Genomic DNA, 25182 nt, shown 5'->3' on the forward strand with positions numbered 1-25182 from the left:
CTACAACTGAATAATCTCTGACAGAGACATAAACTTTCAATAAAGGCATTCAAACTGAAATAAAAAATAGGTCTCAACTTCTACCTAGAAAAACTTCCTGTAAAGTCTTTTTTTCTCCAAAGAACAAAAAGATAGACTTTAAGGTCCCACAAGAAATGACTGAATTTTCTGCAGGAACAGATGCTTATGAGAGGAGTCCCTGAATAAGGGTGGAAGTATGCACTACAGAACAACATATAGAAAGTAGACATACTGCAAAAAAGTAGTTTAAGCTAACAATTATCTGTCTGTATTCAAGCTAGTTTGACTACACACAATTATAAAAGTGAAAATTAAAGCTAAAATGTGAAAAAATGGACTAAGTTTTCCTGAATTTTATGTTTATTAGATGTATATCAGACAGAAGTTATTTTACAGATAGTAAGAACTTCAAAAGTAACTTACTACAGATAGTGAAGACTTCATCTATAGATAGGTGAACTTCAAAATATTAACTTACCATGCATGGGTTTGCTTAAACACAACTTGTAATGCAGCATTCTGCTGCCAAAAGTTAAAATGCTTCTGATAGCAAATACAAAACAGAATGCTCTTCATGTAATTTTATAGTAACTATTACAGGAGATAGGTTGAGTGAGAAGGAAAAGAATTTTCCACCTGAGGATTAGAGTGATTAGTGAATGATTAGGAATTATCCAACTCAGTAGCTTAAATGGTAAGGAAGTAAGCATATTGGAACTGTATTAACAAAAAAAAAAAATGTTTGTATGTTATTTATGTAAATGACACAGCAAATGTAAGAAAAGCTCCTTAGGGAAAAGAAAACAAATGGCATGTTGGTCTTTCAAGTCCATCCCTGAGCTGTACAGCAAAAATTCACAAAGAACATAACGTGGTATCATATTATGTAAAATCAGTAATTTCTGGTGAGATAACCTGGTCTATGATATTCCAATCTACTCCTATATGGCAAGCACAGTGAAATGCAGCAGTGTTTACCTGTCTCTCTTCCTAGATTACAGCAGTTGAAGAGCACCGTTTTAGTTATTTTAGGGTTGGAAATCCCACATTTGGAAGCACATACAGCAGTGTAAGAACTATGAAAAATAATTCCCTGGAGCATTGCAAAGCACTGACACTTGTGTATGGAGAAATGTGATGGTCAAGAATCCAGTTTTAATAGCCACTGATGAATGAAAGGATCATGTGCAGATAGACGACAGCATCATGCCCTTTGAGCACAGAGACAGGCTGACGACTCCAAACACCTTGTTGCAGCACTATAACGGAGTGTCAGCATTCACTGCTGCCTTGAGATGGCTGCAGCATCCCCTTCCTGCAGAAGCAGAGTGCCAAGTGCTATGGGCATGGAGCAGTGCCATTGTTTTGGCAACAGTCAACACACCCTTGAATTGCTTAGTAAGAACTTGGATTCCCACGAGCTGCTCTTTGCACTTCTGTTGTTGCTGCAAAGAGCAGACAGATCATCAGCTACCCACAAAAGAGCTAGGACAGGGTGGACTTCTGCAGCCTTCCTGCATACCTGCCGCAAGTCTGGATCACTTCTCCACATAAAAACTATGCATTTGTAATGGTTCTTCCACTAGTACTTACCATGACTAATAAACTAAATTAATCAATAACTTGTGCAAAATCCATAGTGTTAAAACTGCACAGTATCTTTACAATCTAATAAACTCACTGGAAATACTGGCTTTCATGAAAAAAAAAAAGAATGGAAGATTTCATAAAGCACTTGCATAGTAAGAAATAAAAGCTAAGTATGTGGCACTGCAATGTGGCAACCAAATTCAAAATTTGACTAAAATTATTTTATAGATATGAGAGAATACATTTTAGGAGCTTTTTCCTTTTACAATAACAACATACCTACATTATTTAAGTGACCAAGAAACAGTTACAATTCTTTATTAGTGTTCACACTTGTAGTTTTAACTTTAAATAGAATGGAAATGATTTCTAATATCCATACTGTAAAAAATAGGGTTTTATATGAAACAGAGACATAATCTTATAAATAAGGTTTAAAATTACGATTATTCATTACATTTATGTGCTGTTTCAACTGTACCACCTATAATAATTCCCTGAAAGGCTTCACTTTGTTGAAGCATGATCAACTATTATTATTAACCACAAACAGATTTTTTTGATGCAGTAATAAATGATTAAATATTTTCTATCCTCAAAAGAAAGATACAGAAGTAGTATTTTGCACTACCACAATTTCATACATGCTGTTCTGAATGAATCATAAAAAACTAATGAATAATGACAATGACTTTAAATGGCAGTACACAGACAAAGAAGACTAACACATCTTCTGAACATCTGCAATTTAAGTTTGCATAATACCCCTCCCAAGGAAAAAATATCAATAAGGTCACAAGTATAATATTTCTTTCACTAATGTCTTCTTTTATGAAGTCTTTAATACTTCACCAGGGAATTTCATGAATTATGGGAGTGGATATCATCTTATAAGAACTTACTGCTTGCACAGTAAACCTTTATGAGCCCATCTAGTTGATCGAAAGGCAAATTCATTCCACAGAAACATAGTCTTTCTTCAAAAGTTATCATCGGCACAGAAAATTACAGAAATTACAGCAAAGATCTTAGGTATTCAATACCAACTTTTAAGCTCTTTGTGCCCCAGGACGAAATGCAGTATTCAAGGAAACACGTGCTCAAGGAGAATAAGGCATTTCAAAATGGAGAGAGACATTCTTCTGAGCACAGAATTGCTTCGAGAAAGACGAAAGGAGGTATAGACGTGTATTTGGCTCCTGTCTTTGACAGGATGTGGGTACAGAATTCAAGGAAGCAGGTTATTCTCCCCACCCCTTAGGAAGGAGACCTGTTCAACTTCTGAGATAAACCATCTCCCTCCTGCTTCCAAGGAGACTTAAATTACTACTGATACACTAAGCTGAATGGCACCTACACTAAACCAAATAGGATCACTTTTCTTCCTTTCTGTGTAGCTGGGCTACTGTCCCAGAAAGAAATAAAAGATTCATTGGAAAGGAAAGACTAACTGAATTATTCAGAATAGCTCCTATGGAATTCCTGGTTAGGAAAGAGTTCTGATGCATCTTTCCAAAATTCTTTACCTTAGCAGTTAGCAGGCTGAAGTGGGGAAAAAAAAAAAAAAGTTCTGTCTGGGAACAGAGTATATCTTGCAAACTAGATAGTAATAGTGAAAAAAGTATTTTCCTAGTAATTTAATGTAATTAATATAAACCACCTAAATCTGATCAAAACTACAGAAATCCGAAATTAACATCCATAGAGCACAGAGCCAGGATTTCATAGTATGAAGCTAAACCAGCCACTTTTAATATAATGTGGAATTTGTAATTGCTAGAAAACAGCATTAAATCATACTGTATTTGCATTAAGGTAAAAAAGCAGTATTGACATGAATAAACATAGAGGAATTGGACCACAGAACATGATCGTCTTACCAGTGAACACATCTTTAATTCAGAGTATGGGAGACTTCCAGAACATTAACTGCATTGACTGAAAGGAAAACTTGACTAAGCCTTGAATGCTGTTTGGCAACATCTTCTCATATGTTGAAAATAAGTAAATTGAACCTGATACCAACTTTATGCTACATTTGGTAGATGAACAGATGATGGCTACTGCTGATAAATATAGCAGAAAACTGTCATTTGGAATGTTTATTAACTAATCACTTTTAAGATTCTAACTTTTAATATAGAGCTCTCCCAATACTGCATCTTGAAATTTGTTCAAACTATTATTTTTAAAAAAAACTGGTTCTTGTTTGTGAAAGCTCTTCAAGAAGGAAAAACTAATCTACTGCTCAAGTGAAGTAGTGAAACTATCAAGGAGCACAATAATTAACTGAAAAAAAAAGAATATTTCTGTTAGCTTGAATTAGAATCATATATGTATTACTTGTAGATAAAGCTACAACACTGTTTTCCACACAGAAATAATATTTTCTAGACCTGTCTCTTTGATTTTGAAGGGTTGCACTATCAAATGATAAAACTGAGGAAATCCAAAACATAATTGCTTTTCTTGGTATTAAAATATTTTTCAAATTGAGTTTTACCATAATTTGAATTATTTTCAGTAAGAAATGATGGTTGTAAGGGGAAGGATAATGAAATAAACAACAAGTATGTTCATATTAGCTGAACAAGGTAGCTGCACGGGATAGGTATGGAAACTAAAAATAAATTAAGGACAAATTCATTCAACACATGCAAATCAAATTCTGGAAAAGAATATCACTCATGAATGCTTATTGAACCAACTGAAGTTATCACATCTCCATCCTAATCATGTGTTTCTAATTAACAGAAAAAAATTGAACCATCTCAACAATAGCATGAGGTAAAAATGAAGAACAGGAAACAATTCTTTAAACTCATTTTAATTAAATGGAGATGAAATAACTGCATTCTTCTGTGTATGTTCAACTGTTCTTTTATTTCTTTTAATAAAATCTTTTCATGCCTTTTTTTTTATTTATTTTTTTAATATAAGCCCACTCATTTCTGCTTTTTAATCAGAACAAAGAGAGAGCAAAGAACAAGTGATTTCTGGACTCTAGAGGAGATGAAAATGCAGATCAAATAATCCCTCACAGGCATTATGCATTTGAAGTCTGACAAATTTAAACTTTATACCTACACTTACTGAAACACCACAGCACACATAAAAATAAAAATCAAAGGGCAGATTAGTTGTTGCACTGGCCCAATTACTGAAAGACTAAGCCAAAGCGTGACTTGGATAGTAATTTCAGAAAGCCAGTACAGATTTAGACATAAATTTAAAATACACAGGCTAAGTATAGATAGACCAGCTATATCTAAAAAGTGGCATTAAAAATCATTTAATAAGCTGCTGAGCTGTCTTTAGTTTCACAGACATTAACAGTAAGTCAAATGAACACGGCACTAAATAATGGTCACCTACATTACTAAGAAAAAATAAGTAAGGGTTCTGAGCAAATGTTTAAAATAACAAATAGAATATTGTGGAAAATCAATAGTATGGAAGGAAAACAATTTCATTTTGCTGCAACCTACATAATGGAAAGCATTTCTAATGATACATTATTTAAGATTCTTCTTAAGTAACAGTAATCACAGCCTTCTGACTTTTAATCAAAATAAAAAATATTCTGCTGCATATTCCATTTTGTCCCTACTTAATTTTCTTATTTCTTTTTAAACTGAGAACCACTTTTAGTTAATGACGTTTCCGACAAGAGAGAACAAGTTTATTGTTGTTTAAAAAAACCTCGTATTATTTTTTCATAATGCTGCATCTTCTTCCTACTATAAATTGTTCCATTCTGATCTACAAGACCTCAGTATAAAATTTACCCATAAATAGTCCCTTTGGGTCTTACCTGACCCAAAGAGGAGGAGGGAACAAGGGTTCCCATATTCCTGGTACAGATGATGCTATCACATAGCTGCACCTTCAATGCAACTGATGAAGGGATTGAAACTCCAGTGGGGTTCTGAGCCCTGTACACCTAAGAGCTTGCTTACAAAGCACTATGTATGCGGTGGGACTTCTACCTGCTAGCCTGTTGCTCCCTTATTTAGTGTATCTGCTACAGAGCTCCAGAGCGTTGTGTCCACCAGTGTGCAATAGACTATGAGTATCCAGCAAGTAACAGATGTCCTGTGCTTCTGTGGCAGATAGGATTTTTGACAAATACATCTCCAACCAGCCGTCAGGGTGCTCAGAAATCTTGGATGAATGCTTAAACTCCCCAAACACACATGAAAAGAACAAAAAACAAAACAAAACCAAAAACAAACAAACAAAACCAGAGGTGCTTCTTACAACTAAAATTACTAAACTTGGTTGTTGTCCTGATTCAGAATTTTTCCATTATATTTATCTATCAAATTCCGAACATAAATAAAACAAGCACATATTATGGCCAACCACATAATACTGAACAAAGTCTTGAAGATCCCTGAAAATATGACTTGTAAAATAATACTGGATAAGCATATTCTGATTTATTATCCTAAGTGTTTCATAAAAGTAAACAATGTTTCTGAAGAGTTTATTTGCCACCTTGGCTGCATTTTGAAACCCTAGTTTTTGCAGGATAGGTTTACTACTGAAAATTTTGTTTCTGCCTTTAAGGAAACTGCTAGTTCTCTTCAATAACCTTCCATTATAATCTGTGATAACAATAATCAATTTCTGTGAAGATTTTGAAGGTTAAAAAGGGAATGGGAAAAGTATCTTTTCCCAACTTGTACAATAGTATGTGTAACCTAGACTGTGTGCAAGTTTAAGGCACTAGCAAAACAGATTAGATTACAGCTATTTCCTGATTTTAGATTCTCGACATCAGCTTTCTATTCAGCTTTCTAAAGTTATCACAATGAAACCTTCATACTGTAAGACATTTCTACATATATGTGCTCTCTGAAATGTATTTTCTGAATTCCTAATTATTATCTTTGTAAACACACCATAAAAACAAATAACATCAAGGATAGAAGAGAAGGAAAAACAGGAATTAAAAAATATCACAATTCTGTTTAAGCTTGATTAGGTCAACTCAAGCCCCCAAAAGAGTGAAAAATACATCAATGATACAATACCACTGCAAAATTTTGCGAACAGGTTTTGAGCTTGCTGTGGTTGGTGGAATGTTTTTTAAGATAAATGAAAACACCAAAGAGAAACACCATTTGCATCTCCAGTAATAGCATTCATGAGAATTGTGCCAAATATGATGTATGTTAAGTGGCACAGAGTTTATCTACAAATGTTACACAAAGCAAAGTGGAAATTATCAACATTACAAATTAAAATTTGTTCTCTATACCATACAAAGTGGTCTACCATCATTTTTACGTCTTGTATTTCAGGCATAGCACTGTAGCAGGGATACACTGTGATATTTTGAGAGAAAAATAGGTGAAGACTATGTACGCTTACATATTCTGTTTGATACGCACTGAGAATAAGCAGTTCCAGGCCAGAGCCAAATTGGTAAAAATATATATATATATATATGTATATATATATGAAGAGGAAAGCTACCAACAGAAATAAAGTATCAGAATAGCATCTTCCATATTTTGGGGAAAGCATTCTGGGTAATTGATAATAATTTGATATGTGGAACTCCAGTTTTAATCCCTTTAACATCTGATATACCAGTGGATTTTTCTGAAATTCACTGTAAATATACCTTAACTTTTGTGTTGTCTGGCAAATATCTGTACATTTCAGAGAGGATATAAGCTCCACAGATTTCTTTTTGCCATGATTCAATGTTACCATATGAATTGTGCTCCTCATGTTGTGAAAAACATTATCAATCTATATTCAGAGCTCTAAACCATACAAACCAAACAATGTAGCACTTAGTTTTACCCAAATGAACAGAACACCTTTGAATTAGATAAGCAATAACCTCCATTCAGAAAATCGGTAGCCTTTTTTTCTAATTGTAGGGATCATTTCTGCTATTAAGCACTACATACACTTAATCTGCCAGCATTCCAAATTATCAAAATTACAACAGTGAGGAAAAAGTACTTTCCTTACCTGTGTATACAATTTTTAGATTCGAGATACGCCATACCAGAAGCAGCATCTAATGAAAATTTCACTAACTGTTTTGTTTTCAGTTCATCCTTCTTTTTTCTTAAAAAGGACAGGAAATCACCTCCTAGAAAAAGAGACAGATGGACAGTGAGACTTGACAGATAGAATACTCAAATTCATCTCTTATTACTATAATGAGACCAAACAAAATGCAGCTATCAGCTCTTTTCCTCAATCCGTCAGTTTGAGGCTAGCCTAAGAAAAGGGACGAATTCACCTGCCAGGATGCAGTTTTCCTTATTTCCCCTAAATACAAGGCACTTAGGAGTGAAAACTGCACACAGCACAACAAACAAAAGCTGTGTTTTTGTTATACTCAAGATCTTTACTAGTGTAACGTTAACTATAGACATCTATTAAAATTTGTTGACAAAAACAATTGATCATTTGTGATAAATATAGTTCTCACATCACAGAATGATTGCTGTTGGACTTTACTAAAACTGTTAATAAAATGATTGATTCCTGTTAGGTACAAGAAATTAATGAAGAGCAGAGGAGAGACTAGTTCAATTGTAAAGCATCTACAAAGATGATGAAGTCCAGCTGCCTGACCACTTCACGGCTAACCAAAAAGCATATTCATGAGGGCATTGTCCAAATGCCTCTTGAATACTGACAGGCATGGGTCATCGACCACCCCCCTAGGAAGCCTGTTCCAGTGTTTGACTACCCTCATGGTAAAGACATTTTTCCTAATGTCCTAATCAATTTTTAATTGATCATCTGCAGTGATGTTTCTCAAACTACTCTGAAGCCACTGAAGGGTAACAAAGTGTTTTATTTCTTGGGCAATGTTAACTGCCTATTTGTTGCTGGCAATTAGAGGCAAACTAATATTACTGTGACTTCACAGTCTACCATTTTTGAGGATCTAATTTGCTGCTGTCTTGTCTGGGGAGGGGAAGTTGTCAGCAGGAAGGATTCCTGAAAGGGAATTTGTATTTGCAAGAAAAAGTTACTGAAAACCTGATTTAAGAGAAAGGTAAGTAGTGGAGGCATTATATAAACACTGCAAAGTCATGCTCAGATTGACATATTTCTATTAGAGATTTATTCTAAAATATACTTCATTGTTCCAGACAAAGCCTAAAAATCATAGTGGAGCTTTACATGTCACAGTATTTATTTGCTAATACGTAGCTGGCTGTTGCTCTAGTCTTCATTTCTTTTCACATTGGACTGAACTGACTACAGCAATTCTCTCCTGCAAGTAATGCACTGTGACACGATTTCATAAACTGCCTTTCTTAGCAATGATTGTAAAAAGACTTATATTAAAAAGTTTCATGTGGAATTTTCTTTGGAAGCCATTTATATTTCATACTGTAAGAAATAAGAGATTGTTAAAGAGAAGAGTCTACTGTTAAAAAGCCTAACTCCAAAAGGTTGTACTAGATGATCTTAGAGGACTTTTCCAACCTAAATGATTCTAGAGATTCTATGATTCTAAGGACTTTCAAATATTAACTTGCAGCAACAATAAAATGACTTAGTACCTTAACTATCAAGTGCAATACCCTTCACTTACTCATTTGCCCTGGGATCAGCTTTCTTTTAGTACGAAGGATCTGAAGATGATGGCTTGATAGGTTGTCTTAATGAAAACTCCCAGAAAACAAACACCGGATAAACTATAGATAGAAAACACTGCTTCCATTTTGCTTGTGAACACAGTAACACTACAGGAAAGCTGAAAACACTGTTTTCACACAAACACAGAACGGTTGAGGCTGGCAGGGACCTCTGGATGTCACCTGGTCCAAGCCCCCTGCTCAGGCAGGGCCACCCAGAGCAGGGTGCCTAGCACCATGTCCAGGCGGCTTTTGGAGATCCCCAAAGAGGAAGACCCCACAGCCTCTGTGGGCAGCCTGTGCCAGTGCTCAGTCACCCGCACAGCAAAGCAGCACTCCTGGTGTTCAGAGGGCGTCCACCACTCCTCCCAGTTTTGTGTCACCTGCAAGTGTGCTGAGGGTGCGCTCTGCCCCATCATCCAGCTCATTAATGAAGGTGTTAAACAGCACTGACCCCTGGGGTACACCTCTAGTTACTGGCCTTCAATTTTCTTACTACCCCAATTCCAATTAAACATGTGAATAATGCTACCTGATACATTCTTTCTTCAGTGAAAAATTTCGGGTAATTTTAAAAAAGGAACACGTGTAACAGCTAAACTCAGTCCGTTTAAAGCATATACAGTCTATTACAAATTTTCAAGAGTAATAAAAGGTTCATACAATTCGCATAATCCCAAACCATGGGTCATCTAAGTATTTAAAAACAGACTGCCAGAACGCTTTGTTAATGCACAAGGATGATAGCAAAGGTGAGCAATCTTTTTTACACTGCTCATGTTGGGCCAACCAGCATGTCTCATGTGAGTAAGCAAATATTGCATCCTGATAGCACTACCAGTGCTGCTGGCACACATGGAGCCCACGACATCCCCTCCTCAGAGGCTGGATAATCCACAGATGGAAAGTGAATAGCTGACTGGATGCCCTTGACTCTTCAGAGTCAATTGGATTTAGCCAATTTCGAATGACCTCTGTTTTATAAGAGATCATTGCATATATTACACCTCCACAGTCTGAAAGGATCCATCTTAGAATACTGAATTTTAAATTCTAATGAAATCTTAAAAGAACAGAATACTACTGCAAACTGAAGTGAGCAACAATCACCCTTTCTTTAATCTTAGAGGTTACTGACATAGTCTGCTAGCTAGCAAAAAGTAGATATTGCCAGAGATAGCAAAGATAAAAACTCCATTGAAGCATCTGTCATTTCTTACATGTGCACACAGAAATATTCTGGTTATAGAAGACAGCTAAAATCATTTTTAAGCAATTTCCTTCTGCTCCCTGAAAACCAAACACATACAACCAAGCAATATTACCTTCAGAGCTGATGAAAATTATTTTGTTTATATACTGAGCAGTCACTGCTCTGTACATAGGAATCATTTTTAATTAACAAGCATGATTATATGCCTTTATGAATGTGAAATTTTTCCAGTCTTGACAACTTGTGGCATTACTTCAATGAGAACAGTACATCAAGGATCCTTACAGAAAAAGTACACAAGGCCGCCCTAAAAACAATTACCCTCAATCAAACAATATTCCTATTTTGAAAACTGAGAATTTCCAGCATCTTGCTGCAGGAAGAACTGAGAAGACAGATAAGCTCTGTTCGATATACTAAAAGAAAAGATGCCATTGCACACAGCCATATTAAAAATGAAGAAACAAGTCCTAAATAGGGAAGGTCTATTTATAAGAAATGCTAGAACAACATCAATGTGAGTCTGAATATTAATTGTAAATAATCAAAGGAGTGAGGTTAAAATCTTTGCAGCGAGAGTAGAATTCTTTTTCCAAGCAAAACTGTTATTTCTAAACTCCCTTCCTTGACAATAAATATTAATATTGTTAAATACTGGTGAAAACCAAAACCATTAGTTATCCCTTAGTTCTAATAGGCTTACAAATAGAAATAGAATCCACCAAGATGCAAGATTATATATGCTCTGATACATGACAATGATTTTGAGAATTTTCATTCTTACATGTTTCTTTTTTTTTTTTCTGGACCTTCCTTGGCACTTGGAAATTCACAGGTAAAGAGAATGAAGATATAGAGGTATGGAAAGAATCATGGGCAAAAGTAGAAGCCGCAAGGAAAGTAAGCATTCTTCCGGATACATCACTCTCAACAGAACTTGAATAACAACAAATCATCCAGTTAAAGCCATTTTAAAAAAGACGTAACATCTTTTGGAATAAAACTCTCCAATCAAACTTATCACACTGTAATTGAAAATTTCTGTACAAATTAGCTGCATAATAATTAACAGAGCATTCAGTATGAAAGATGACTGACTAAAAATCTGCATTGAAAAGACAACAACTACTGATTCTAGTCACTAGTGTTTTTTTAAGACAAGTAATTACTTAACTTATAGTGATTTTTACTACCTCTTTTTCTTCTTCTTACTGATTCCTGCTGTGAGGGCTCAGAATGCTTGTTTGCCAACGCATCTCAGCAAAAATATTTATCATGTGACAGCATGTGCAACAAATCAAGTGCCAAAGATTGGCTTGCGTAGCCTGCTGTGCATCCAGACATGCAAGAACATCCCACGAAATGGCAGGACATGATGTATTTATTCCCAATCTTTTTTGCATTCCCATCACATAAGTGCACATCCTCCACATGCTGAAGGATGTTTGAATGTTGTTCGCATGAGACACAGACCCCCTCAGGGACCTGTAAGGACCAGGCTCCAGGCCATTAAAGCAGTTAACTGCCTTGCAAGCCTCTTCCCCCGTGCTAGGGGACCGATAAAGAGAAGGGAAGCAAAGACAATCCTTGTAACTCATCCTCCTGAAGTGGATCCAGCTGACAAGCCTCAGGATGCTCTATCTCACATTCTTAATGTGAGATCCTACCTTTGACACAGAATTCCCTTTAATAAACAACCCCAAGTTTCCATGAAATACCAAGGATAAAACAGCAGCTCTGCCACATAGAAGCTCTTCCTTCAACATCACTGTAAAGCCCAGACATTAGTATACCAAATTTTTTCTTTACATTAGAATATCATTAAGAAATAATTTATCTTTCTTGATTTGACACACAGGACACAGAGACTACTTAAACCAAAACTCTCTTTGTCCAAGAAGAATGTAAACTCAGCTTAACTGGGGTTCAGATCAAATGGCCAAAGCATGGGAAAAAACAAACAAACAAACAACAAAAAAAACAACAGTGGCAAAAACATAATCAAAACATGGGAGATGAAAGATTAAATACGTGAAATAATTATTTTAAAGATCACTTCTCCTCAAAATTCATATAAATCCCTTGTAGAAAGGAGTTATCACTCTCCACAATCAACAGTAAGAACTTCATCAAATAACAAGTGACAATGAGGTTAAAAAGTTAACCATCTACATTCCAAAGTTTAGCAATAACACAGGTTATAAATTCATTTCTAATACACTCAGGCAATCAGACTAAGATCCGAATTTTCATGTTCGAAGAGGACTGAAAGGTGCTCAATTTCTTGTATCAGAATGTGTTAAAGGGCAGAGTACGAGCCCGTAACTTCCCATGCTGTGAATGTATATTTATGCCATCAGCAAGTGATTAAGATTTGCTGATCTTCAATGTTTGGCATGTACTGTATGAATCTGTAGAGTTTTGAACAAAATCAGCATAGTATATACCTCAAGCTGTATACAGTGCATTTTATGCCTACCATCAAAACCATCTTTTAATAAAATTATCCCAATCTGTCTACAGTCACAATAGTGAAAAACGTCAGGAAGGGTATGTTTTTGTTACTAGTTCTGTTTTCTGCTATCTGCCTTGAACAGAGGTGATGAAATTGTCTTTTAAATATTCTGTTCAATACTGATTTTAAAGTGCTCTTAGCTGCAGACACAATAGAAAGTGATATGCATCTCATCCTGTACAAGATATATTATGTTGTTTTAGGTTAAATCTGATAATCCTCATCATTGTTACACCACTGTCTGTCCTTTAACTAACTAGTAAATTCTGAATTGTACAGTCTACTGTTACCAATGTTCCAGCTACTCAACTTCATGGGCAAGCATCCCCACGAATACCTGAGCTCAGGTATTTGCTCAAAGCTGAGCAAAGAGGATTTCACTACAAACCCTTCGGTGTAGCTATGTAATATCTTTATGCACTTCTTAAAACAAATTTTAATATAAAATACCCTAATTTACTATTTGCAGCACATACTGTCAGAACATAATCTCCAATATAATAACTGTTGACAAAAATTAAATTAACAGACCAATTAGACTATCAAACAACTGAAACAAAACTAGATGGCTACATAATAGTAAGCAATGCTTTCTCCTACATGCATAATTTCCATTGTATTCTACACAGTTACCTGTTATTCCAGTTAATGGCACACAACACTACCATGAAATGAGGTCTGCTCCAACTACTGCAAGTGCTACTGATATAATTAGACCATTACAGCATTACCACCAAGCAGAAATCAACTATCAGTTTGGGGTTTATAGGGGAATAAATAACAGGACTGGAGTGTCTGCCTAATACAACAGAATTATTTTATTAAGTAAATGACAATATGTAGTGCATAAGCAGGAAGCATTATGATTCTACTAGGGCAGCCTGCTATAATTGGATTCGTCAGAAACAGCCTTTCATGTGTGAATGTGAAATATTTCTCATTATATGCAGAAATTTTAAGAGAATGAAAATGCCACATATCAACATCTCCTGCAGTTGGCCATACCTTATAGCATAAACTTTATGTTGTAGTTTATATAGTATATTCTGGCAATATAACAGTTCAATTAACAGGGCATGCAAAAGTAAGTTGCAATTCTGAAAGAGAAAAAACTTATTTGTGATCAATGAGAAGAAACCAAAACCCAAGAAACAGCAATGAAATACGTTAAATCTATTTACAAAATCTTTAGCTGTGGCAATCTCTGACTTCAATGGCATTTATGATTTATTCTGAGTACATAATTTAGTGTTTTCCTTAGTTGGTGCCCCAAAGGGTACCTACTTACTTGTTTCTAGGCACTCTTGGCATTCTTCTCATACCCCATATTGATACTGAACATCATTAAAATAAAGTTTTGAAATTATGTTGGGAAATCTGCCACTTTACTCATTTATATCAATATCTAGATATAAGTAATGTATATATTATATCTATGTACAGTATTACATAGATCTAATAATGCTACAAACAATAATTAAAGCAGTATTCTTACATATAGTAACATAGAAGAAACTATTAAGAATATTATTAAATTATGTATGTTATTATTTACATGTAAGGTTTAACAGAGCGGGAGTTCCCTTTGTTAAATAGTCTTATTTAGTGGCAGTTTGTTTAAACAGTCCACTTATATTTTGCAGACAAACACACGGTAAAATACATAAACTGTATTACAGTTTAAAATACATAAACTACAGTTTAAAATACATAAACTGTATATGTAAACATAAAGACACAGCGTGCTTCTGGCCATATCACTGAACAGTCACCTAACACAGAGGAGCCCCATGACTCAATATACATAACTGTTTTATAAGCTATAATAATACTATTGAAATGTTTTATGTGCACCTGTATTTATAAATTTGAGGATTCGTATCATCAGCCTTCTATCTAAAGAATGCATGTACACTTTCTTTATTGTTCATGTGCATTATCAAAAAACACACTTAAACACTGCTATTTAAAACTATGAATTTTGAATATTAAACGTATCTGTAGCAATTCTAAAACAGTTTTTGAAGGAATTAAGCAGCAATTTGACAAACTATTAAAAATGTGTTTAGACATGAAGTACTCGCTTTCCTTAAAACAGTGTAACTTCAATATTCAACTAATTGATCATTTATGTGTAATGAAGTATTTTCACCCACACCTCCTTTTTATTTTTTTAATGTAACTAAGTAACAGAAATTGTAAATAAACCTGAGTTTTTTTAACTACCTGAAGAGCAGCATTGCAAAATCCAGTTAAAACTTCATTTTTCCTGTTAAGCAAACCAAATAAAAGTTGCTGCAATCATGCACCAGTTTTACAATAGTAATGTTAACATTGGTAGTAACGAAGTATGAATGGAAATGCACATAACGTGAAAGCAAAAATGCAAGAAGAGATCAAGAGTTAAAAGAATGGCATGCATTGACAGCCAAGGACACCATAGGAAGCAATACAGAGGTAAACATGGAGATGTTGCTTGCACCAGAACCTCAGTGCAGATAACTTGTTAGCAGAAGATCTGTGATGAGACCACAATGCAGACAATTCATTAGTACAAAATCTGCACTCAGATAAACTGAAGATGACAAAAAATGTTACAGCACATTATTTCCATTTAACAAGATGATGGACTATTGCTGTAATATTCTCAAAATGAGGAAAATATTAACAATGACCAACAACCTTGCCTTTGATTTCAGGTAGATCAAATAACTGGAGTGTGAAGCCAATGACCGTGCCACAGTAACTACATATTCCGAAAGGTCTCCTTATTCCCTAAATCAGCCTGTCACCACCTTCCAAAGAGGAAGCCAGAAATCACAGCAAGGTATCAATAGCCAGCACTCCCTGTCCCCTGTGCTGCATGAAATAATCCTACTCAGACTACCTGGACACTACGGTTTGGTGTTGTGGCAACAACGATACAGGACTACGAGTGGAGGTACATGCAACATGCTTCAGAAACTAAGCAAAAGGAAAATCATCTTCCCCCAGGAAGTCTTCTATTCAGTAACTGGACTATGCTTACAAAACAATAAGCAATATCCTTGAAGAGGATTCTAAATTAGAAAGCAGTGAGAAACTACAAGAAACAGAACGTACATGAAGAACAATTTTTTAAAGAAAAACAAGGAACATTTTTTTTTCTAAATGAAGATACATTAAAATAATAAACATTCTTAAAAGTCGTTCTAGGTAAAACAAAAAGTAATAGTGTGAAGATATACTAACAAAACTGAAAAGACAAGATGCAGAGAGAATTTCTTGCAGCTATCAAAACGCTGAATTTTTATGTTTAGTTGACTTGAGATTTCAAACAGATTGTCTACTTCTCTTGTCTACTTGTTAAATGGATGAAATTTTCATTTATTTTTGTACAGCCTTGAAACAAAATAGAGAATCATCAAAGCCTAAAATACTTGAAAAGATAAAAATCAAACTCTAGTCTCAAATGTTGCAATAAAAGATGATTGTATAGTGGGACTTTGGTCTTATTTAATCAGACAGATGAGCTCTGAGCTGAAAGGAATTTTTAATGACCACCACTTAATTGCCCAGCAAAGATGTTTGACTGTTCTCCCTGTACTCTTAGTATCTATACAGCTGGAAACCACGCAGGAAGTAGGAGGAAGGCAGAGCCACATATGAATGTACAAGGCTAATAAAAGGAGAAAGGAGGAAGAAGAAATGGGGTCTCTATGTGTGTCTGTGTGTTGCAAGAGAGCTGGACGAAGCTGGACATACACAGAGAAAAGGAAGTCATGTGTGTGTGTATGTTCTGGTTCGCAGGGTGACGTGCCCAACAAAAGTGAAAGTGGCAGAGGCAGAAGCAAGGCAGGTTGCAGAGGAGTAGAGACAAATAAAAACAAGCCAGAAACATAATGGATTGCAAGAGGAAAGGATAAAGTTAGAGAGAGGGAGAAAAAAGAAAAAGAGATAGAGGTCATATTTGCACGAAGAATATCTGCAGGGTAGACAAAAGATGAGTTTAGCAACAACTAGGTATTCAGCCAACTAGCTTATTTGACTAAAGTGTATTTTCCAGAGAAAAAAACAGGACTTGAATGGAAAAAAAAAAGCCAGTCACTATCACTGTTAAAAATCTGCAGCTTATCTGCAATTCGAATTTCTCTAGAATTTGACCAACTATTTTTTCTGTTGTATTGATTCTTGACACACTGCACAGAAAAGATTCAGGATGTGACTGCAAGACAGGACACAGAACTGAAGTTTGCTGGCAAGAGGCTGCTACTAAGGGTGCACAATACAACCATGAGCCAGATAGTAAACATTTAAGGGGTCCCTAAACAGAAGCAATTGGAAAAAAATAGAATGATCTCTATACAGATCTCACTGCTTCCAGAAACACAAAATGGACAAAAAATATACAAAGCAGAAAACACAGCAACTGAGTCACATAGCGTGAAAGTTAGCAGTATTTTCAGCCCCAATCAGTATTCCAGGCCTTTGAACGTAATCAGCTGCACATCAGAGAGAGCTGGGCTAACCTTTATCCTCAGGAAAGCTATAGTGTACACGTACTTCGGTTACTCTTAGATACAGTCAGGCCTCATTCATTCAAATGATAGTTTATTTAGACAGTCCAACTAGCAGAAGAGCTCAGGTCATCTGAATATTATTCACCACGTCAACAAATAAATTATATATACCTCAGTTTCAGCACTGACACTTTGGTTCCAAACTGGCCTGTTAGCTTCAGTGCAGCTAACAGGAATGCCTGGAGCTGGCTGTGATTTGGTGCTATACCCTAAAATACCACTACATACAGAAAGTATGAGAAATTCCTCAAAAGTCGGGTTAGTTTAGTAGCTTGTATCAGCTTCACTTCAGCACCAGTTGTACTGATTTGTAGGCATTTCTCCACCTTATGCCATATAGCCCTCATTTCCAACAAAGGCCAAAAAGAGGACCTGCTAGGCCAGGCAGAACACCGGGCTTTATTTGCAAATGTTTCTGACCTAACATGCCCCGTGGAAGTAAAAGTGCTGTAACACAGAGAAAATAGCAATGGAGTCACCTTAATTTCAGAAGAGTAAACCAAGATGGACCACAGCCAACTGCAGACAGGACAGCATGAACAGGGTACAGAGGTAACCCCAAAGCTTGAGTTAGTAATGGCTTATCAGATCCTGTTACAGGCATTACAGAAATGGCTCTGCTCTTTCTGAACGTACCTGGGAGCCAGCATCGCTGAAATCATGCAGTGCTGCACCTGAGCTAATAAAACCTGTCACCTCAGAATTGTTTCTGCATCAATGGCATGTGTAATTTGCATCCCAAATGATTCAGTCCAAATCTGAACAGGTTACCTTATCCAGTTGCAAAGATGGATGTTATGACCTTGCTGAACTTCACCTTGAGAGCTAGTTATGTATGTCTAGATACAAGCTGAACAAACACAACTGAAACCTGAAGTTAATGACTAATTCAGACAACCTTCTCATACTATCAGATTACTGAATGTTTTTATATCTCAACTTTTTTCCAGCTGCAAGTGTTCAGTGGATCTACTCCAATATAAGTAAGCATGAGCCTAAATAAAACAAGGAACACGAACTCTGTATGCAATTAAGTTGTGGGGTTACTGTTTTTCTGAACCATGTATCTGCTATCAGAAGTAATTCTTTGGATGCATCAGGAAAGCAAGCTACTGTCCCAGAGAAATGTTTGCAATGCACTTAGTACTAGAGTGAAAAACATCCAGAAATGCCCTCTGGAGGAGGGGAAGCAGAGTAATCCCACATCACACTAAAAGCAGATCACTGATACAATAGATTAAACAAGGCCTACTGCTGTAGGACAGACTTGGCGAATAGAAACAACTCCTGCAAAATTGTTCAGAACTCTGTGAGGTTAGGATCTGCTGCAGAGAGGAAATCTAGTTATTAAAGTCTGTATCGTAATATGTATGCAAGGGGAAGCTAAATTAACACTCAACAGACAAGCCAGCTTCTTAAATTGTCTTTTTTTGAATGCCTGACTTTGGGGGGAGGAAAAAAAAAAAAAAAAGAGCTTTAAAATATATCTGGGAATGTAATTTTAACTCTGTCAATTATAAAAATGTTTAACTATATAGAAGCTTGAAACAGAATGCAAGCTATAAGCTGGTGATTAAACAGAACAACAGCTAAAAGGAAAAATGTGACAACAAATTTCCTTCTATCACCTTGAATCAACAGCTGGAACTTACAAAAATGTTTGCCATCTGCTGTCAATTGAGTATATCCTTCCAGAGAGAGAGGGTGCAGGTGTGATGATGGTGCTTATCTTAACAGCCTGCGCAGACTCTCTTTGCTGAACCTTTGAAGGTTCTGTAAGATAAACTGTTGAAATATTTGCATGAAGTGTTAACTGTACCACAAGATTATACAACTATCTCCAAATCCCTCACTGTATAACAAACATGCACAAACAAACATTCACAAACACGCAAAGTTCTTACCTCTAAAATAAATTATTTTCTTAGGGCAAACTAAAATACAAGCCAACTGAAATGAACATAAAGTAGGAGAAGAAAGAATTCTGTGACCTGGTATTGTTTTTTGCATCTTACAAATTACATTTGATTTTGATTTGGTTTTCCCCTAAACATAGGAAGAGAAAAAGCATTTGCAGTTTAAAGGGAGTTTTGCAATTCGATTTTGATTGCTTGATATATTAAGAGCAAAAAAAAACAGAGTTAAGTGATCCTGAGTGTTCTGGTGAATTGAAATCCTTTATTATCAAAGCAAAAATACCATAAGATTCATGATGAGCAAGAGTAAAGTTGGGACCAGGATAATAATACTAAAGAAGGGTAAAAGGGAAAGGTACTCTAGTTTCTTCTTTTCACGTTTTTTCCAATGAAAAGATGCTGGGTTCACTTGGAAAGAAGCAAAGAACAGGAAGCGTATTTTTCAATCCCTTCATTATTTTCATTCATCATTTCCTTTATCATTTTCATGGTAATCATTTTTACACCCCAGCAAAATCCTGGATTTCTTTGTCTCAGGTTGTATGTCTGGACTCTAGCCAATTTACAGATAATACCAGCAGTATTCCAAGCAGTCTCTCTGATCATCATGTAAATTTGCTAAAAATGAGCTGTTATGAAAACTCCTTATGCCCTATGTGGCCTTTCACTGACTCTGGCAAATTGTTCTTTTCCTCTTCTGAATATCAAAGCAGCTCCTCATTATTACTACTCTTTCTGTAGTTTTCAGGTCAACAATGCAGGATAAAGAACACAACAAAAAAACAACAAAACCAAAACCACTGTGAAAACAGACATAGAGAAAAGAAAAAAGAATAAATTAACCTGTGAAATAAGATTAAAATGTTCAATTTTATAGATTGATGTGGCATCTCAGAGAATTTATGTGCTTTTTATATAATACTATAAATCATGTTTTTACATAAAATTCTGCTGCTCCTCATATTGGAAACCATTTCTGACGAAGCCTTATCTACATTAGGAAATTCTTGCAATGAAGGCAAGAAGTGTAGAGAGTGTATTTGCAGAGTCTCAAATATGCAGCAACTCTCCCTGAACAATTATAAGACCAGCATCCCACCTTTACAGCATTACTTTTCATTCAGATGAAGTCGTCAAATACATATGAAAGTGCAAACTTGAGGCTCAATATTAATATCAAGTGTTTGGCAAATCGCAACATATGGGATTTCTTCTGTAATTCATTAGCAACTCTCATTTTACTTCACCTTTTTTTCTTAGGCTAAACAGAGCACTTAAAATAAACCACTGAAGATTACTAGAAAATTACTGTATTAAATTATTTAATACTTTAGTATTTGTATTTTTAGCTCAGAAAATATCAGAAAAAATCCAACTTGGCATCAAACCTTATTAAGCTTACTTATCTGACATTTCATTACACAGTTGTAAGAAGAAGAAAGAAAAAAGAAAGAACATTGCAAAGAAAATACCTTTTTGTAATCTGTATGATTACCAGTTTCTCATAATACTAAGTTCTAATAGTCCAATAGTCACTCTAACCACAATTTTTGAAAGGTATGAAAACTTCGGTGGTATGCAGCAACTTGAGAGTTGCGCTCAGCTTCTCCTGGAGCCAATCTACTTCATTTCCATTCCTTCAACGCAGAATTTAAAATTCATTGCCTGATATTGCAATTACAATAAGATTTATTTCACTGTATTGTAAAATAATACATGACTTTTAGACATGGAGTTCTCATTAGCTATATTCTAATATGGCATTTGAAACCTGCCCTTGGACATTGGAGACTTAGAAGAAGAAAATTGCTTTCAAAATACTGTGTTTGTGTTTTTCTGGGGGTAACCTCAATGGAGTCAGAATCAGTAGGGCCAGACTTTGCTCACTGTATTGTTTCCATATGAAGTTTGATGTCATAAATCAAGCTTACAGGCCCCTTATCTGCCTGCTGTTAAAAAACAGTCCTCTGCTGCATGCATCCCATTCACTGTGCATGTGCTATGCAGACGATCAGCAAACTGTCAACAAATTAGATTTGTGTGGCTTACTATGCCGAGAAGTCTATAAAAAAAATACACTGATTCTGGATCCCATACCATGTGCTTCTCTGGGTGAAGACATCACATGCCAAGGGACCTGGGATTAACTGAGTCTTTGTGTCTAGAAGGCAGCACACCTGCCTTAATGCATAAGCGCAGAGGACTTGATGGGCATGCACACATGCATTGACCAAGCACGTCCTAAAGTGAGAGCCCTAATGGAATGTGAAGAGCAGAAGCTAGCAATATGAAATCAACAATCATGAGCAAAGGTATGCACATAACAAAAGAAAAATGAAAATCTAGCTTCCATTAGGAACACAACATACCAATGCATGAGTATTGCTCTACTCAAATTTTCTTTATAAGTCTTAATATGTGCAATCTGATAATTCATAAGTCATAGAGAAAGAGTCAAAAACACCAAACAAGGAGAAATCTCTAAAACAAGATTTCCATTAACATGATGTTGTAATGCAAACATCATGTCCTAATAGGGTTTTCCCAGTTGTCCACTAAAAAAAAAAAAATCACAGAAAAAAATACATTACTGTAAAATTTAGGTTAGTTTTTATTACGTGATAGTCTAAAAGCCACATAGCAACTTCAGCATTGTGCTTTTGAACTGATCTGGACAGCTCTTTGTTTTTTTCAGTTAATATTTCAATGTCATTTAGGTAGAAAAGTATAAATTAATTATTTGCAATTGTTTTAAATGTTATTACAACTTTATCCATTATGCAGTCACAAATCAACATTTTAAAACCATCTGCTTTGCTAAATTCCTTTTTCACAGCAGCTACCTAGCATAATTTAGGCCTGTAAATTAAGATTTTTCTATAGATCTCTGTACAAATATATAAAATGTTTATAAGAAAAAATCTCAAGGTTGCAGTGACTCTATTTCAATTGTCCAAGTTTTTATCAATTAGAAGAATAGCTAACAGAGAGCAATAATAAATTTAAGTTATATAACAAATAAGTACTTTCCTACACAAGCTAGAAGCACATACCTCCCAAATAATGCTCTTCAGAATACTGATCAGGGGTTTCTGTCAGTAGGTAACCACCACAACCTACTGAGATTTTCATCTGTGGTATGTGTGTCTAAAGGAATAAGAAACCAATTGCAGAATATCCTCTTTTGTTTTCAGGGAAACTATTACAATTCTTTACTTCTAGATTGGTGCCAGCTGCTTATCCAGAATACAGGAAAACACATCTCTTTTAAAAATATTCCAGTATTTTTCACCTATATTAAAATGCATGTTGCTCAATATAGGTCGTTTAAAGAGTAAAAAGGAATCTTGTGATGGTGAGGGTGAATATTTTATTAACACATACGTGTTTTACAACTGTCTAAAATATTTGTTATGTTCTCTGAGTCTTCAGAAAAAAACTGTCTTTTATCAGATTATTGGACTCTGTCAATTTCACAGAATCACAGAATCATTAAGGTTGGAAAAGACCTCCACGATCACCTGGTCCAACCATCCCCCTACCACCAATGTCACCCACTAAACCATGTCCCTAAGCACCACGTCCAACCTTCCCTTAAACACCCACAGGGACAGTGCCTCCACCACCTCCCTGGGCAACCCATTCCAATGCCTGACCACTGTTTCTGAGAACTGATGCATAGTTTTTAATTCAGTTTACATTTTTAACAGAGTAGCATCTTTTTAAGTTTCAAAATAATTTTTTAATACTTGAATGAATTAAGATACTTAATTGAAATCTGAATCTGAAATGAAAGCCAGAATTAGCTGCTACTGAGCAGCTACCAAGCCACACCGCACTAGTCTCAAAAGACACAGTAAGTATACAGCACATATGTATTTGGGATATAGAAAAAGGGGAAACATTAAACAGAACACAAGAAAATTAACACAGAGGAGATTTCCTGGTTAATGGAGCTGTTTCTAATGCTTTTCCTCAGGGAAAAAAATTGTCTGACATTTATGAATTACCAGACTTCTCAGCCAGACATTTACAGAATACAACTCTAACCTAAAACATGCCATTTTTAATTATTAAAAAGAATGCCAGAAAAACAGCTTAAACACCTTAAAGCATGTTTAAGACAAAATGCAGACAAAGCAGATACCGAGAAAGGTGAGCGTTAGGCACAATTTAACAAGCCTACCAGCGTTCTGTCCTTCAAAGCTTTACATACCAAGTCAAAGCACTGATAATAATTCTTATTTTTTGTTATCCCAAACTTGCCATTAGAAAACAGAGAACTAACATCAGAATATCTTTTCTAAAGTAATTTAATTTTTTTTTCTGTCTTTCCTCTGCCAACTTCTTCACAGTTGGCATCCTTATCTCTTCTAGCTGATTCGGTCACTCTGATGGTATGGTAGCCAAGTTTTAGCTCTCAGAAGAATATGGGAAAGTGTGATGACTTGAAGACAGTACAGCATTTCTGAGGGCAGGCAAGTGTGGAAGCTAGCCAGAGGGCTTACAGACCAGCAAAACAGGATGGAAATTAAGATTTTTTTTTGCAGTTTCAAAGCCAGGAGACAGAAGAATTTCTGCATAGACTTGGACTGCAAAGTAGGCGTGGGAATCAGAGACTCTAATTCCTTCTCTAATGGTATTAGTATGTTTCAACAACTTGTCCTAGACTCTGAAAACCCTGAAACAAAATGGTGATGGTGTTAAAAGATCAGGTTTTATATTTACCAGCAGAGATGTCTGGAGAAGCTGATTACCAAAGTACATCTTAAAACCCAGAACACTGCTATGACTTTCCATTTGAATAATATTAATACAAATACAAATACAATGATCTAATATAATCTCTAATATAATAAATTGAATAAAGGCATAAAAATCCAATAGGTAATAGACTGAATTCATGCTCTTGTACTAAATCCAGAGCTTGAGTTACAAACAATCTAAGTCTTCATGAAGGAAATGGTTCTTAAAACACCCTACAATATACTTTTGAAGACAAATTCAGTGATACATAAAACACAGTGTTGCATATTAAGCAGTACTAGAGGCCACCACATTTTCCAGCTGAGACAATCAAAATTTGCCCAAATGCCAACTTTTCATCCCAACAGTTTGAGATTCTCTTCAGTCACTGCTGAATAACTTGAACACAACATTCCAAAAATAAATCAAGACCAATCCATGGACTGAATAATTTATACTGGGAAGAAAAATCTCTTATATTAACAAATCTCTTATATTATCCAAATCTGAGTTATTAAATTGAACATTACCCAGTCATGAAGTTTCTTCAAATGCAAGCATCATAACATTCACTGTATAACCTTATTGTTAAAGGAAGTACTATGTTATATCTTGTCAAAAGAAAAATGAAGATATGCATGAGATATCTGGTAGCAAATTCTGTTGCCTTGAGTGGCTACAGAAAAACTCACAACAGATTTATGGAGCTCATTCTACTCATAAGCTAGCAAACGCTAGAAGCAAATCTCCAAAGATTTATAAGGCAAGTGACTTTTCAGGCCAGTCATAAGAATGCAGATAAAGACAAAGAAAACAATGTATTTTACATTATAGAAGCAGTACATATGAACATAGGCTGTGAAAAAAGGAAAAATAAAATTACCTGGAACAAGTTCCATAACAATATAAATAGGTTGTCGTTGTGTGCAAACTCCTATAAGTTTTACAATATTAGGATGATCATACTGTTTGAGTATTCTGCAAAACATACAGT

The 25182-nt window shown here is 35.4% G+C and overlaps 1 protein-coding gene across 7 annotated transcripts in view; it reads right to left on the bottom strand.

The window, feature by feature from the left end:
- FER (FER tyrosine kinase) overlaps positions 1 to 25182 on the bottom strand; it is a 195261-nt gene that overhangs the window by 45476 nt on the left and 124603 nt on the right. For 4 of the 7 annotated variants that reach the window (XM_080572799.1, XM_080572803.1, XM_080572804.1 and 1 more), the window contains 2 exons: positions 25072 to 25166; positions 7606 to 7729 (listed from right to left, as the gene is read on the bottom strand). In XM_080572799.1, coding sequence (XP_080428925.1) covers positions 7606 to 7729; positions 25072 to 25166 — 219 coding nt within the window. Of the gene's footprint in view, positions 1 to 7605; positions 7730 to 19159; positions 19312 to 22509; positions 22590 to 25071; positions 25167 to 25182 lie in introns of those variants that run through there. The other 3 variants (XM_080572805.1, XM_080572806.1, XM_080572808.1) reach the window with 3 other exon arrangements.

This window comes from Anser brachyrhynchus, assembly GCF_964034855.1.
Source record: "Anser brachyrhynchus genome assembly, chromosome: Z".
Taxonomy (NCBI): Eukaryota; Metazoa; Chordata; class Aves; order Anseriformes; family Anatidae; genus Anser; species Anser brachyrhynchus.